General features: G+C 41.7%; 1 protein-coding gene across 1 annotated transcript; it reads left to right on the top strand.

Moving 5' to 3' along the window:
- The first annotated feature begins 1868 nt into the window (after positions 1-1868).
- sncb (synuclein, beta) lies at positions 1869-16106 on the top strand. The gene is made up of 6 exons (XM_008300694.1): positions 1869-1939; positions 2910-3043; positions 6788-6817; positions 7088-7173; positions 13603-13689; positions 15289-16106. The coding sequence occupies exons 2-6, from the start codon at positions 2923-2925 to the stop codon at positions 15316-15318; spliced, it is 354 nt and encodes a 117-aa protein (XP_008298916.1). The 5' UTR covers positions 1869-1939; positions 2910-2922; the 3' UTR covers positions 15319-16106.
- Positions 16107-16783: the final 677 nt, after the last annotated feature.

Genomic DNA, 16783 nt, shown 5'->3' with positions numbered 1-16783 from the left:
CATTATTGTGGTGTTTAGTAAATAGAAATAGTTTTGGTAATCCTGTAGGACCTGAAACTGAAAAAGTTTAGTCTCATTTAATATCAGACAGTGAGAGAAAAAAAGGTTGTGTATCTTTGTACACAGTGTGTGTAAGCTTCTGTTTTCAACTGTATATTCTTATTAAAAACCACAGAGGCTTATTTTGCCCTGCCACAGTATTGCACCATTTCACCTCCAAACCTACTTCTCTTGATTCCCTCAGAATGACTCTGGTGCTGTTCACAGATCAGTGAGGTCAGAATCATCCAAGAAAAGAGCTGAGATGAAACCTGACTGTATCTAAAGGTCAGCAGGGGAGATGTGGTGGCTTTACCTTTTATATACACATCTATATCTTCTTTATAGGTCACCTGGGCAGATCTACGCCGGACTGAAGCCTCAGTCTGCACACTGCTGCTCCCCAAAGCCAAATGAAAGCGGGCAGGACGATTGAAGGAGATATGTGGGATTTCCTCAGTCTGGAGGGGGAAGAGTTTGTGGGGGAGAAGAGGAAGGATTTCGCAATCACTCGCCCACTACTAGGATGATGGCGTCACTGCACATACGTCACAGAGGGGTAAAAAAAAAATGGAGGGGGGGGTTAACTCTTTAGATGCTGGTTAATGGGGGGAAAAAAGTAGGGAAACGTGTCTCATCCAGCTCCGCTTTCAGCCCCCGTGGATCAGCGTCACGACCGCGTGGAATGTTCGATCTTCCACTCGGGGGAAATCGTGATTCCACCTGACGTCATGCTCCGCTCTGATTGGCTGAGGGGCCTTCGGGGAAAACGACTCCCCCACTCATTACACACAATTAATAATCTGTAGTAACCCAGTGATTTGACTTTTTAAAAAATAATTTAATTAAACATAGGAGAGCTTTTATTTTGATAGCATCGATTTATTGACTTGATTTAATCAATTTGCAGTACAGAAATGAGCTTAGTACAACCTCGTGATGTTTCTCCAAAGCAGCCCACCCACCCCTATTCCTGACGTGGAATGGTTTGACCCTCATATCACGCTTGTGTTTGCAGATCTTAGCAGGCGTTTCACAAGAAGAATGAGATGATTGGCTGTAAATGTGACAGCTGGCAGTGAGCTAATGGTATTATTGAGGCCAGTTTGTATTAAAACTACAGGATGCTGGTTGCATTTCTGAATAAAAGACAGTTTTTCAGATGCATTCTGGGTGGAGAGGAAAGCTCAAATATTGCTTATGTAAGACATTTTATTCCCAGGGGGTGTGCTTGACAATAAAACAGCAAGGCAAAGCAAAAAATATGGATGTGCATTTATGACATGTATGCAGAGAAAAGATGCATGTGGGGAGAGTGTTTTTGGAACACAATGAAGCTAATCACATTTAAAGTAGGAGGGGTCTCCATCTGTTAAATCCAAAATGGAGTCCACTGGAAATTAAAGAAAAAATAATAATCGTTGCATTATTGATATATTAAATTAAAATCAACAGATGGTAAATAACAACTCAAGACACCAGCATGTTTTTCCTACATTACTATACTGTGTTGCATTTGTGCAGCAACACAACAAGACTTATTATGGACACATGATGTAACTGCTGCAAGGAGGAGAGAAAAAAAAGAGGACAACATGACGTGGTGTGGCTCCGCTGTAACCGATTTTCCAAACGTTGTGACATCTGGGGTGATCAATAGTGAAAGGGAGCCAGGGATGGTGGAGGGAGGAGGAGGGGAGGATGGGAGGGAGGGAGGAGGAGGAGGGGGGACGTGATAGTCTCAGCCGCACTGTGAAGGGGGCCGTCCCTGTTGGTGGAGATCAGCCCGAGGAAGGCCCACCTAGTGATCATTTGAAGATATCTCCCATTTAAGACGATAGTTTGACTCGACCGTGCGGCTCAATCATAAGGGGACAAGTCGAAGGCTATTTGTAAATAGGTAAGGACGCGCCTTTTCCTGTTGCTCTCTTTTCTTGTTGTTATTTTGCTCGCCATATAGAGGTCACCACCATTTGAGGACCCATGGCATCGTCTTTGGAAGGTTTGCGCCGTGCGTAAAAACGATGCCAGTGAACGCTGTTGCTTTCAGTTTATCGGTGGGTTTTCTCGCGTGTGGAAGACTGAAAATGCAACAGTCTGGGAGGGATGTAAACGTGACAACCGGTCGCTATCGTAAATGGGTGTATGAATATGGATGCTGGGTGTTGCAGACTTGACCTGCAGCATCCAGGATGGAACCCTTAAAGGAGGGATGGGTGTCCAACGCGAGAATATTATCCGAGTCTGCCTGTCAGTCCGTCTGCTCCATCATAATGTCGCCTGTCAGATTATTTCCACATAATTCGACGTTAAAACCGTGATGCGTGCAGACATCACACTGTACATCGTGCCTCCCTTCCCCCAGCCATCCTGTAATAAAATGCCACCTTCTCGTAGTGTGATATTACTGTGCGCTCCCTTAGAGAGGGAGGAAAAAATAGGCCTGGCAGAGCCCTGTCATCTCTCTGCCACTGAGAGTAGCATTACAAGGGAGCAATAATTAATGAGCGCCACCACAATTAACCATTTCATTGAAATCTTTTTTTTTTTTTTCCTCTTTCGTTGCCGTTGAATATTTCATGCATTGACGAGGATGTGAAAATGGGGCTGAATGCATGAGTGAACAGGAGGTTTTTACTACAGCCTGATGGCTGGGCTGCAACTGTCCCGATCTGCCACAGGAGGCGGTCCTGCCTTCTTTTACCACATGATCTTATGTTAGGCAGAGATCCATAAACCTGAATTAAAGATACATAGAAATAACATGATTGCACACCTTCATTAATAATATGAGCTATTAAATGTCAAAGTGGAAGCTACATGACAGCAGCGATGGTCACTGACAGCAGGTGTGCTCCATCTCTCCACAGTAGCTCGGCCAAGATGGATGTGTTTATGAAGGGTTTGTCTAAAGCGAAAGAAGGGATGGCTGTGGCCGCAGAGAAGACCAAGGAAGGAGTTGCAGTTGCGGCTGAAAAGACTAAAGAAGGAGTCATGTTTGTAGGTAAGATCATCCCAGAATCTCTGTTTGCATGCAAATCCTACACAGGCCCTCGGTGAGTGGTCATGTTCATGCAGGAGCAGCCACAAATAAGAGCATTTTAGGATTCAGCTCATGCAGCCTCCTGGAACAAATGGTTAAATTATACAGTGATATCCCTCGCTGGCTGCTTCTGTCATCCAACCAGCAGAAGGCTGGACGCATTTATTTACATCATCATACAATTAGAAACAATATTACAGTTATTCACAGGACTCAGTGTGTGATGTAACTTAAAAAAGACAGATATTTCCTAGTATAAGGCACCATACAGTGCAACAGAGCGCTCTCCTTTAATAAATTCAGCCTAGTTCATTATAGCAATAGCAATAAGATGAACCAAGCCGCCTGTCAGATGATCAATATCTTTGCTTTAGTTATGCAGGCTGATGCAGTACATCAGTCCGTGTTTACACATCATATCAAAATCAGCGCTCCGGCATCAGCTCTACAGTTCTGTTGAATGGCAGTCGCGAAGGATGCACTGGAGTAATCCTGACGTAGGTGATGTGATACGAGGAAGCTGAACGTCCTTGTGCCCTCTTGCTCGACTTGACCGGGCTACAGGCAGGAGATGGAGGCCGGGGTGGGGGTGGGGCAGCAGGCTGGTGGGAGCAGCTCCTGCCACATGTCCGTGTGTTGGACAGCAGCAGATTGTAGGAGAGTCTCAGCCCGCGCTCACCTCCTGGAGACAAGCAGGCTAAAGGCCTCTGCTTTTGTCCTTTCTTAAAGTGCAGACTAACTTGTAGAGGGCATCCTCACGGACATCTGATACCAATCAGACCCTCTGGCTCCTTATTTAAAGTGCAACTGCCAGACATGCACCTCGGCGCATTATTCCAAGCAAACCGTTGGCTTTAAAACATTAGTGAAATCTAAGATGCAGATAAGATGCCTTAAAAATGAGTAGAAGGAGCGATAGAAAGAGCTAAAATATTATCTGAATCTTTGTATAAAAAGACCAACTTTTACTCTTGTCATCTTCACTTCCGTTTATGAAATGTAAATGCAATCGCCCCAGGGAGGGATCAATAATGTTTATCTAGTCTTACCTTATCTTATCGAGTCTCGTCTTATCTTAAAGGCAGTCACATGCATGATTTCATTATGCGTGTTGCTGGGCAATTATTCAAGATTAGTCTCTAATGGTGTAAACATCATTATGAGGTAATTAGCTTTAAACTTTTTTCAAATACTTTGTTTTTTTAAAAAAAAAACAAAGGTGCTATTGGACAAATTTCAGAGAAACTTACTTTAGTTGTAAAGCTTTGGCTTCAATACATCTCAGGCTGGAACTCAGAGCTCACAGTTTAAATTATCTATTAATATAAAAGTGTCTGTTGAATATTTTTCAGTCTTTAAAGCAAGAGAGTCTCCAGACAGTTTCCTAATACTCTGTGGTGATGTCTTCAGTTTGCCTGTTTTGTTTAGTCAACAGTCCACAACCCAAAGATTCACTGTGTACAGTTACATAAGATAAGAAAACCAGCAACTCCGCAGCATCGAGAGGACAGAAATAGGCGATGTTTAGCATTTTTTGCTTGAAAAATGACTCACACTGTTAATCATTATGAAAAGAGTGGCTGATTATTTTCTGTTAATCAGAAAACTGATTATTCAGCTCAGTGTTTTAGCTCCGAATATGTGATTACGCTCACTAAATATCCGCACTGACTAATATCGCCCTGTTGTTTATGAGAACCGGTTACTTACGTATCGGTCAGGGGGTCAGTGTGACTCACGGGACTAAGAGCAGACCTGTCAGGGATTTAGTTTGTCAGTTGTTGAGCTGCTGTCAGAGATCCAAATTTCCAGTGACACCCCTGCTGGTTGTTCTACAGTCACCAGCTCGAAACACTGATTGTGCAACAGTGCACTTTGGGTGCATTCAAGAGACATTCAGTGTTCCAGCAGAAGTTGTCAGGCGCGCTTCGGTCGAATCTCATTACTCAACACATTTAGCAGTGTCCCTGTCACTCATCAGAACCACAAAACATGTCAGGCTGTAGTCAAAACATGTGCAGGCTCATTTTCATCATGTCCACGCTGCACAGGCAGGGAATGGATCATTACCGTGGCATTGCTGTGGCTTCGCGTGATGCTTGTTGAGCATCGCGGTGCCCTAGAAAGCTGCATCTGATATGCTCGAAGGCCCCTCTTGGAGGAGGGGTGAGAGTGATCTGATAGGTCTGTGGCCCACCTTTTGACAGCAGCTGCTGCTGCTGCTGCTGCTCCTGCAGACCACCCACCCAGCTGAGCAGAGCAGGCAGCCTGAGTGAGGCAAGGGTAGGCGGAAATTAGAAAACTGCTGCACAAGATGCGATTTAATGTCACAACTAATATCTGTTTGCCTTATTAGAACACAGTGAAAGATTTATACAGCACTGCTTTTGGAGAAATATTATTACTTTTGTGAATATGTGCAGTCACAACACATCAATCTTACTTTATGGCAGCTCCTTTTCTACAGTCATTGCTCTTACCTGCATTTGCTGAACTGTAGCGAGAGACTGGAGCTGCATTTCAAAAATCTTTGTAATCGGTTTTAATTTCATCACTACTATGATGCCTATTTATATTACCTGTGCGTTAGGGAACAGTTATAGGGAGAATTTGAAAGTGAAATTAACTTATGTTTGGTACATCAGTACTGCTTGCTCTCATCTTAAAGCCAATAACACTCACCATGATAAATAGCATGTGTAAACAAATGAAAGATTCATTCATTTTTATCTCTTTTTTTTTTGCAAGAGAGCGTATATTTAGTCATTTTACTGAAACACTCAAAAATAATAGATAGCATTGAGTTTGTGGTTGTTTTGGAGAATTCTAAGCCTAAAAATATCACACCATTTCTAAATATTCATATTTTTAATATCATGTGGCTTTCCAAACCACCGCTGTCGTCCATTTGTGTTTCTACAGATATTGTGCACTTCACCAAAGCTTAAGTAGACGCATCCTTTTGACGTATGCTTTTGCTTTGAGGCCTGCCTTTTGTTGAGACAGTTCTGTGCCTCATCCTTATTTCGTCTCTCGTCCGTTGGCTTTTAAAGGCCCTCAGGGACCAATAAGGCCGAGCAAAAGAGAGGATGACAGGGCGTGAGCGATCAGAACCAGTGGGCGCACAGTGGGTTGTCCAGACTGTTTAATGGAGTACAGTGTAGATGGATGGGATCTGCCAATGGACAGAGAATTGAACAACGCTCGGTTGTGGTTTAAACCACCTATAAAGTTTAATAACTCGGCTCGATAAAAATACCAAGGAATCCCAAGTGCAGTAGGCTTGATTTATTTCAGGTAAACAGTGAATAAAAAATAAAAGGATATTCCCCTACTTAAATAAAAACTAACTGATATTTAGTGACAGTTTGTCCTGTGAATTGTTCTAAGAGGCTGGATTTATATGGCCTTTTGTCATGTTGACCCACTGTACTGTAGCAACAGCATGTTTAAAGATGTGCTATCAGGTTTAAAGGAGAGCAAGTCATTCAGAAATGGTGCATTTTCACCAATAACAACTAAGCCTGATCCTGACAGCAAACCTTTTGTCCGTTTCACCAAAAACACATGCTCGGAGTGCTTCAGTCATTAGTTTCTGGACAGTGTAAAGTTCTAGTAAACATAAGAAAAACTGTGTCAAATGGTTCATGATTTGCAAAATAACCTCCATCTTTTCCTAAATTATCTCCTCTTTTCTCCACCCAGGTAACAAGGCCAAAGACAGCGTGGGTACAGGTGAGTTTTCCACCCGTTCCTCAAATCCCAACGTCATTCTTGTTGCACTAAGAAGCTTAGTTTCATTGCAGTGGCAGGACACGACTCCTAACTGGATAATGGCAAATTCATTATGGCAGTGGGGAGGGGGGTTATGTCTAAGTGGCCATTACGGACAACAATCAATTGGTGAAACCAAAGAGGACTTCTATCACGTGCATGCTTTTAATCTGTCCGCACAATCTGTGGAGATAATGTTACATCTGTATGTGTATGTGTGTGTGTCTGCAGTGGCTGAGAAAACCACTGGAGCCGTCGGAAACATCGTCGCTGCCACCGGCCTGGTGAAGAAAGACGAGTTCCCCACTGACATGAACGTATGTGCTGTTACACACGGCTTTGTTTTGTGCAGTGGGTTCGTTTCACCACTCAGAACAGCGGTGCAGTTTGTTTACACACAAGTCCGTTAGCTGTGAAATCATATTAGGGGGTTTGCTGACTGACACGTTGCAAATTCGCTGTCCTCAAAAACCACAATACAAAGCTTTATGTAACCTATCTGTGAGGACAATAGTGTATTTATATTATAAATGAATGTAACCACTGATCTTTTTTGTATATAAGTTATAATTTTTTTGCTTTGTTAGGTTTTCAAAGCCCAAAATGGTGTCTTTAAATTGTTTGTTTTGTCCCTAAAGCAGTCACAAACCTATAAGCCTAAAGCGATTACATTCCCCATAATATAAAACATGCATGCAGTCATCCTCAAATGTATTCACACCCTTCTATTAAAGAAAAGGCAAAATTCACAATAGTCACTCAAATAACTAGAAACTGAAAAAAGTAATAATAAATAAAAATTTGCTAAATTACAATTTAGTGAAATATGACATTGTTATTGAATTGTGGTTGAAAAGAATAATTTAAAAAAAAAAAAAAAAAAACTTTCCCAGAGAAATTAGAGCGCTGTGCTGATGAACAGTGGGCCAGAATACCTGTCAACAGGTGCAGAAGTCTGACTGAGAGTTACAGAAAACACTTGATTGCGATGATTGGCTAAAAGGGTTGTTCAACAAAATATTAGTTTACGGGTCTCATCATGTTTGTTTGCTTGTATTTATTATTATTTTTGTCAATTTCAGTGACAGCTTTTTTTTCCTTCTTTAATGGGAGGGTATGAATATATTTGAGGACGACTGTACCTTATGTTATTCCCACATATACCCTGTGTAAATCATTCACTTTTTGTTTTTTAATTAGCCACCTCAGGTACGTATTAGTGTCAGAAAACAATTCCATTCATTTGAAGGTTAATAGTTAGAATTTATTAGCGGATAAACCAAATGTGGTTTGACTGCTTTACCAAACCAAGACCTCCTCTTAAATACTCAAATGTGATCCAAATGTATGTAGATTTCCAGGAGATACATCCCCCTCAAATATTTAGAATATGTGCATTTTTTCCACCCCCCAAAAAAAGAAGCAGATTGAAAAAAAAAAACAATCTAAAGTTACTCAGATGCATCAATGCCTCCAACTGGAGTGTCTGGGTTTTTTTTTTTTTTGCTCCTAAAATATGAATTATGAGCTCATATAACTGCTGAATCTTTCGCGGCAAACGTAATTATCCTCGCCTCACACACACGCACGCGCACAGACTCGCACAGTGTTGTGATTTCCTCTGGCGTTGTGCGCACACAGGCGGGTTGATAACCACGGAGAAGCCTGAAGGGAAAATGAGGAGGAGGTCTGATGTTAGGGCACATTTTTCCTCCAAAAGTCTCGAAACCAATAAACTGTGAGGCAGCAGGTAATGTTTTCTTGAGTTTACTTTTCAAAGTGTTGTTTTTGTTTTCCCAGAATTCAATAGAAGCTAAAAAAAACAGTCTTTTCGTAGATTTGATCGATGTTTTAATCGGTTATGGCTGATCTCTGTTGTTTTCAGTCGACTTCAGCAGAGATGTACATGATTCCTAAAAATAAACCCATAACACAAATGTGGGGTTTTTTGGTTTTAAATGTGAAGAAAGTTTTGAACATGAGCAGACATCTTGCTGAAAAAGCATAAAAGCTATTAAGCTTCACATGCTTATGAATTCATTTCATTGAATAATTCATCATCAGTGTGAATAGATGCCACATACGCATTTAAAGAGAGGACCTTCCCAAACAAAAGAGGACAGAAAAGTAAACGTGTGTGTGTTGACTCAGCAGGGATAATATTAATTGATCTGGAGGAGGATAAATATTTGAAGGCAATACAAAACGCCTGAGAGCCTTATTTTCCACTACATTTTGAATTGTCACCCGATGCCTGCATTGTGTGTTTACCGTCACATAAATAAAGGCAGCTGCTTTTTAAATCAATGCAGAAAAGGCACAAATTTGGTGCATAAAAATTCATCAGAATGCAGGAAATGAGGTTTTTAATGCTCAAAACTTGACATGCCCTCTTGATATTTAAACTTAACCGATACCAAATGAAAATTTCCGAAAGCTTTTAAAAACCATCCTTCTGAAAAAGGTTCAGAGTTTCCCGACTCACAAGACACAGATTTTTAAAAGAACGGTTGAAATCGTAGCGGCAAAAGCGAGAATATCCCAACTTGAGCCAATCTGGTGTCGGGCTCCAAAAAGGCAGGAGCCTACATTTTCCTTGATGCTAAATAATCTTTTTTTCTTTGTACTTTGCTTTGTAACACAGGTTATCTGTAGAAAATCTAAATCTCAAGTACAAGCTGAGACAATCCCGAAGACTTTGTCAGGGTTATGTTAGAAAAAAAAAAGTTTTAAATCCTCTTCTGGAGCCACAAAAGATATTCTATGCTGTTGCACAGGGCTGAGCAGGAATTTGTTAAATCTGTGGAGTTCCCACTTAAACGCATTAATATAAAGAAATTATTGCAAAAAAACGACCCAGTACGTGCATGTTAGCAACACATCGTCTTCTTGTTGTTCTTGTTGATGCCTATTTGTGTACCTGAGAACAAATAGAAAAGAAAAGAAAATCTCTTTCTTTTCCAAATCCAAGGCTCACTTACAGTTGGCAGCCTGCTCCAAGTTGTGTTCATTAAAGCCTGGACAGGATCGCGGTTGTAGCGGAGCCAGATTCAGACAGCACGGCTAAATCTGATGAATCTGCGTGTCGCTGCTAAACAGAATTACTGGTCTGCATTTCATCTTTTTTATTCCTCTGCTGTCAGCGCAGACACTTGCTATACTAAATTTCTCTTGCTTAACGAATAGTTCCTTCACATTAAATGGAAATAAATTTAGGCCTTGTTTCGTTTTATTGGAGGAAGCTGACGATGAATTCAGTCTGCAGAGCTGCCTTCTTTCTATTCTAAGACTTCAGCCCGTTTTGCTGTTTAGGTGACGTTACACATCTCTCAGTGGGAGTATCGGCTCTCTAAAACACACGACTTCTCCATTATTGTGCTCCTCGGTGACCTTAATGTCACCGCTTTCTGATCCTGAGGATGCAAGTGGAGGCGTGGAACAGATTTAACTGCCCACAACAACATGGGACAATCAACATATAGCCAAGTTTTGATTTCGGAGTGACACACGTTTTATTTACCTTTTAATGGCCGCGTGATGCTCTGTCAGCACGCTGGCATTTGGTCTGTCACCGTCAGTGAAACAGTGAGGTCCTCATCCAGTCCTAAGCCTTCATCCCTCAGAGTTGGACCCCCTCCACTGACTCACTAATCTAGTAAATCTGACAGCCTGCTCTAATAGGCTTCTCCAAGGCACTATCTGAGTGATAAAACTTCTCATTTCAACACCCTGACAACAGACTGCTAAACTGTTGACACTGTTATCACATGTGCGGAGCTACTTTTTGGTCCAGTTTCAGCTTTGTCGGGCTTTACATCCCCTTAATCCTTTAATTTGAATGAAACATAACCAATGTTTTCCACTGTAAAACTGCACTCACATTCATACAGGAAGTTATGTGGCTGATTCATAACGTTGTTTCCGAGACTACACGTAAGGCTCCCCCTTTTGTCTCGACTGAATTCCGACGTGTGACCAATCAGACACGCAATTTATCTTTCCCCCTGTGCCGTAATCACATAAACAGTCTTTTTCATGTTCACTTTTTCTCAGGCAGTGATCCATCTGATTAGGTGTGTCTTCCCATTGTGCAGCCTCTAAGACCATGCTAATCGTGTTGGTGGGCTTACAGCAATAACACTAGCTTGATACAGCACACAGGATTATGGTCTGTTCTTCTCTGACCTAATTGACTTGATTAGTGCTGGGTTTAAAAATAAATGTGCGGTGACCCACTAGCTTTGTTTTTTTAGGGCTTCGTAGTGGCAGGTGCAGCAGTGATGGAGGGCTGTCTGGTCAAGAAAACTCTCAGAAGCAGATACTAGTATACAGTCACTTTGCTGTCACAGTTTCAACATATCAAGTTGTTGATTTGTTTTTTAGAAAGGCTACATGTTCTATATTTTTTGTTAAGACAAGATAAGAGTCTTATTAATCCCGAAGGAAATTCTTGAGTAATAACCAGACTGGGCAATTGTTTATTGCAGTGATTGCAGGAAGCTGCTTGTAGAGCTTGTACAGTTTAACACGTACAGTTGTCCTCCAATGTATTCATACTCTCCCATTAAAGAAGAAAAAACAGCCATCACTGAAATAAGTTGAAATTGGCAAAAAATAATAATAAATAAAAATTTAATGAAAATCATGACATTGCTTTTGAATTGTGGTTCAACAGAAATATATATTTTTTTAAAAACAACAAGCAAACAAGCATGATGGGACCCGTAAACTAATATTTTATTGAACAACCCTTTGAGCCAATCACTGCAATCAAGTGTTTTCTGTAACTCTCAGTCAGACTTCTGCACCTGTTGACAGGTATTCTGGCCCACTGCTCATCAGCAAAGTGCTCTAATTTGTCCGGGACAGGTTTTTGTTTTTTTAAATTATTTTTTTCAACCATAATTCAAAAGCAATGTCTTGTTTCACTAAATTATAATTTAGCAAATTTTTGTTTCTTCTTACTTTTTTTAGTTTGTAGTTATTTGAGTGCTTATTGTGAATTTTGCTTTTTCTTTGGTGGAAGGGTATGAATACATGTGAGGACGCCTGTATCCAGGATTAAACTGGTATCAAACCTGCAACCTTCTGATTAAAGGACAGCCCCTCTAACAGTTGCCATGCAGACAGAGAGATAAAGGCCTCACAAAGACCAAAAACCAACAATGAACTGATCTCCCTAACAAATCCTGCCTGTGACAGAGCGTACTCCTCTGTGGCATCGAAGCTTCATTTCTCTCCAAGAAACATTAAAAACACATCAATGGGCCCTGTTGCAAACACTCACTGCACTATCCAATGTGTATCAGTCCACAGCTGAAAACAGGCACCAACAAATGTAGTGTTTTCTTCTGCCTGAGCGATGTTTGCTGCGCACGGAGCTGACCGGCTGTTTTAGGAAGTTATTGATCGTTTTTTGAAAGTGAAACCCATTTTTAAAGAAGGAGAACAAGCTTCGGGCTCGGTGCCACTAACTGGGCAGGTGTGAGAACGGCTGACAGATTAATGCATTGTTGGTTTTGGACGTTTCCAGCCTCGGTTTGTGCCAACCTTATCATCACAACCGAGTCACTCGGCGCCGTGTTGTATTTTTATCCCGATAATTTTGCTGTGATCTGTAAACAAGACTCAGGTTCTACAGCTATGCTCGCGGCTCTGTTTGCACAGCTGCATTTTGAAGTTAATGCTAGCATTAATATACTAACATACTCACAATCACATCACACGCTTTTTAGTTTTACTTTCAGCCAAACTGTCCTTACAAAGTACGCACTGTCTCATGCAGTATGCCCGCAATTGGGACATAATAGTTTATCATAACTTTGCACCTTCTGTCACGTCTGTGGTGCGAAATGTGCTGTCGTCTGCCTGTGCTCTCTCTGCATCCAAGCTTGTTTCTCCTCGTGCGACACTACGTAGGATGCGTTCCAGTACCCATACTACCATGCCTAATGCCCAGAAAAGCATGCTGGCTTTGCAGTATGAGAGCCAGCATGCTTTTCTGGGCATTTTGACCCACTATACTCTGCACAACAGGAGATACGTCACAATGTTGTGCGAGTATAAATAAGCTCGACCCATTAAGAGTGCACAGACAGATGACAGCTCTTTTCACACTAGAGACTGCAACAGATCTATGAGCAAGACAGTCAGATCTTAAGGCAGAATATTGTGATGAAATAGCATGTTGGAATCGAATGCATACTGCATGCAACAGTATGTATTTTGCAAGGGCAGCTGACAGTAAAAGAAATATATAATGCAGCTGCCATGTCCACCATGTTCTCCATCTTTGCTTTGCATGTTAGTCTGCTAACATTTGGCACTGAGCACAAACTGCAAAGTACAACTGAGGCTATTATTTTCTTTTTTTAGGTATTTCGCCACAAACCAGAGCATTGCACATATTCTGACTTAACACTGGCACTGAATAAAAAAATAAAGGAGTAACCAGAGTTCTTGCAAGACATCTTATGGGTGGAAAAAACATCTATACACAATTTCATGGCAGTCTGTCCTGGAAGCCAGCCAACCAAAGTGAAATAATTGATTTCACTTTCTATTATTTAATATATTCAAATATTATTATACCATACAGTATTTTTTTACGTTGTGCAAAAAGACAATGGTAGGGAAATTTCTTTGATTTGAAAAATCCCGAAACAGGATACCACTTTAAAAAATAACTATGCATTGTTGCTGTGAATCTTTCCTTTCTTCATCTCTCTCTCTCGCTCTCTCTGTAGCCTGAGGAGTATGGGCAGGAGGCCATGGAGGGCCAGGGAGAGGCAATGCTGGAGCCAGAAGGGGAGACATATGATGAGTCCCAGCAGGTAACCAGCCTCCACGACACAAAGCGCATACATCTGCTCCACACGACAGTATCACATCACGCAGTACTTGAACGGTGCTAAATGATTTTATTGTAGATAGCTTTTTGTATGTTGCATGAAAGCCTTTACGAAAAACTGCAACGCGGCGGACTGTGGGCAGGGATGAGTCCATTCACTTACAGTAGATGGATGCTCATCAGTATTCTCGAGCTCCGCATGGTTACACATTTTAGCTGTATTGCATTTCAATAGCGCTCCACACTTGCCCTCCACTTGTGTCCCACACAAACACTACAGCGCACGCTGAGGTAATTCTTCCTTTCTATGGAAATGAAAACAGAGGGCTTAACAAGCCAATTGCCTCACAGAGTACAGTGAATAAAGCACCACCTACCTACACTGAGTGCTGGGTGTGTGTCGGTGTGTGTGTGTGTGTCGGTGTGTGTGTGTGCGCGCGCATGGAGGAAGGATGTGAGTCTGACACAGATGGCTATTTTTGGAATTTGGCTGTCAGGGGCAAGACGAACTGTGCTGAACCGATGGCTTTGACAACACATTTTAGATAGCTGTGATAGTACATGAAAATATCACTCAATGCACATATTATTGAACATATAGCTTCACTGTACATGAAATGATTTGTGTTTTAAGCCATAAAGCCTGTGATTTTCTTCATGAATATTCAAATAGTCAGAATCAGCTTCAGCTGGGTGAAGATTTCATTTGAGATTTTGCATGATCTCTAATAGTGTTTGATTTATTCAGTGCATTTGCTTGGATTTTCCTTTAATTCCTGCTTACAGACTCCATCGGTGGATTATTGCAATAACCAGTGAAAGGAATAAAACTGAGATATTCCGTGAGATCCAAATTAAAAGTGAATTTCTCAGCGGCTGTAGCTTGTATCATCCTCGTCCTCCTCCACCTCTTTTCCTCCATCTCTCCCTTCCTCCTCCTCCTCCTCCTCCTCTGCATCTCTCTCTCCCCTCCCCCATCCCTTGCTACACCAGCGACGTGCGAGCTCTGTCTGAATGGGTGTGGTGATGACGCTCTTCGCCTCCGTGCATTGTGGGTAATGTCAGGGTCTCCCTGCATTGCTGTAAATATGGAGTCTGAGCGCTGCAGACTGAACTCCAGCCTTCTCAGGGAGGAACTGGACAAGAAAACCCACTGCGTCCACTTTCACACTTGGTTCTGTGAATACATTAGATGACCTAAGACCAGTGGAGGCCTGTGCTATTTTTCTCACCATCATGCTCGTGGTGGAGGCGTGTGCAGAGTTACAAGGATACGGGGGGAACGTGCTCACGACACGTCCTTGAAGCCGGTGCTGCAGGCTTGTGCTGCCCTCTGCAGGCTGGAGAGACGCACTGACGCAGCCGAGGAGCTCAGCTGTGATGTAGTGACATCATTACCTTCAGCTGAGCGCTATCATGTGCCACCATAAGCTCTCTGTCATTTATTCTTCTTAAACGGATTAAAGTTGAACTTAAAACGATTAGGTTTTAATTAAAGCCTTTCTGTTCAACTTAACCTGCAGCTTCTCTGCGCCGCAAGTTCGACCCGCCCGCCTCTCAAAACCTGTTCTTGTTTTCCCAGGAGAGCCAGGACTACGAGCCAGAAGCGTAAAAGCATCAGTCCGAGCCACCATCCAACCAGCAGCACAATAATATTTCTAATAATAAAAAGGACAAATGCTGAAACTATTACAATTATATCCCCGTTGCAAAAAACAACAAAAAGACAAGCATTCCCACTGAAAAATGTTCTTCCTTCAAGACAAATCTTTTATTATTATATATTGTAAATGTCATGTTATTAATGTAATGTGTTGGGTGTAGGTATTTATTGAGATGTAGGATTTGTCCTCTCAGTCTCATTTCCTTGATTCCCTCCCAACGAAATGAGACCAGAGCCAGGGCTTGTGACTTTGTACTTGTGTGTATCTGTATTTAGAAATGTGCAATAGATGTTCATCATCTTCCAATGAGACATTGGGAGTGGAAAAAATAAATATGACCGGTTGCAAGCAGATATGAATACAATAATATCCTCTTAAGTGTCGACAATGCCTGTTTGTGGGTTTTTTCTTTTTGCATTTCTTTGGAAATTGATTTGAAAGTTTTTTGAAGTAAGAGTTTTTTACATTGTATCTTTATAGTTGCTTGTGAATCATTCCAGTAAACTCTCTGTTAGAAACGGACAGTATACATGTTTGTGTGTGCGCGTGTTTGTGTGTACTGAAGATTTTAACGAGTTAAAGTCAATATATTATGTCTTGGAATCATAATTGTCATATCAATATGTGCTTTAAATTGCAGGACTTGTCAATATAAAGGTTTATGTGTTAAGCCAGACATACAAATCCTCTGTAAATAAAAAGTAAAAAAATAAAACCATTTGTTAGTGTTGTTTAATAATGTCGGCGCTCACTTTTGTGACTACTTCCCTGTCTCTTTTTCTGCATGTTAGTCTAAATCTATTATGCATGATCCTCACGTGTTGATCTCTTTGCTCACTCCTGTCTGGCGGTTTGATTACGGGATGAGTAAAAATCTGCTGAGCGCGCTCCGGCTCTTGGCGGGAATCTGCCATATTTGGGATGCCAGTCTGATCGGGCCTCTTTGGGTGGGTTTTGTTTTGGTTAATCCGGCTGGAACGTGCAGGCTCGGTGCTGTCGGGCTCAAACAGAGGGTATTAAACAGCCACTCCCGCCGCTGTCGGGTCAGACGGATGCGTCGGAGCTGCAGGGACAAAGACAGAAGCCATGGCCTCGTTCAAGAAGTCCTTCGAGGGCCTGAAAGGCACGAGCCACACAGCTGCTAAAGGGGTCACGGACACTGCAGGTACAAACCTAAAGCTGCACGATGACACAGCTAATGTAACTGCTGGTAGTCAGAGGAAAACTTTTTGACTTTTTTTTTTCTGGAAAAGAGCTACTTTAAGACATCTTACAGGTTATTTTGAAAAGTTTTTACTGCAAGTTAAAGTCTGAAAATGCCAAAAAAAAAAAAAAAGTCAACTGTTTAGATTATTTACTTGTATAAGGTCAGTGCTGTAAGATCCTGTGATTTGTCTCCAGTGCAGGCAGCTC

The sequence above is a fragment of the Stegastes partitus genome, unplaced genomic scaffold, assembly GCF_000690725.1.
Source record: "Stegastes partitus isolate 25-593 unplaced genomic scaffold, Stegastes_partitus-1.0.2 Scaffold1575, whole genome shotgun sequence".
In the NCBI taxonomy this organism is placed as follows: domain Eukaryota; kingdom Metazoa; phylum Chordata; class Actinopteri; family Pomacentridae; genus Stegastes; species Stegastes partitus.
Note: the sequence above shows the minus strand (reverse complement) of the source record. Positions and strands in the feature narration are given on the sequence as shown.

What these genes read in the sequence shown, in the direction of transcription:
- sncb (XM_008300694.1), top strand. Translation starts at nt 2,923, where the DNA reads ATGGATGTGTTTATGAAGGGTTTGTCTAAAGCGAAAGAAGGGATGGCT. An exon ending in AGAAGGAGTCATGTTTGTAG is followed by an intron (nt 3,044 to 6,787) that starts GTAAGATCATCC and finishes TTCTCCACCCAG; the next exon opens with GTAACAAGGCCAAAGACAGC. An exon ending in CATATGATGAGTCCCAGCAG is followed by an intron (nt 13,690 to 15,288) that starts GTAACCAGCCTC and finishes TTGTTTTCCCAG; the next exon opens with GAGAGCCAGGACTACGAGCC.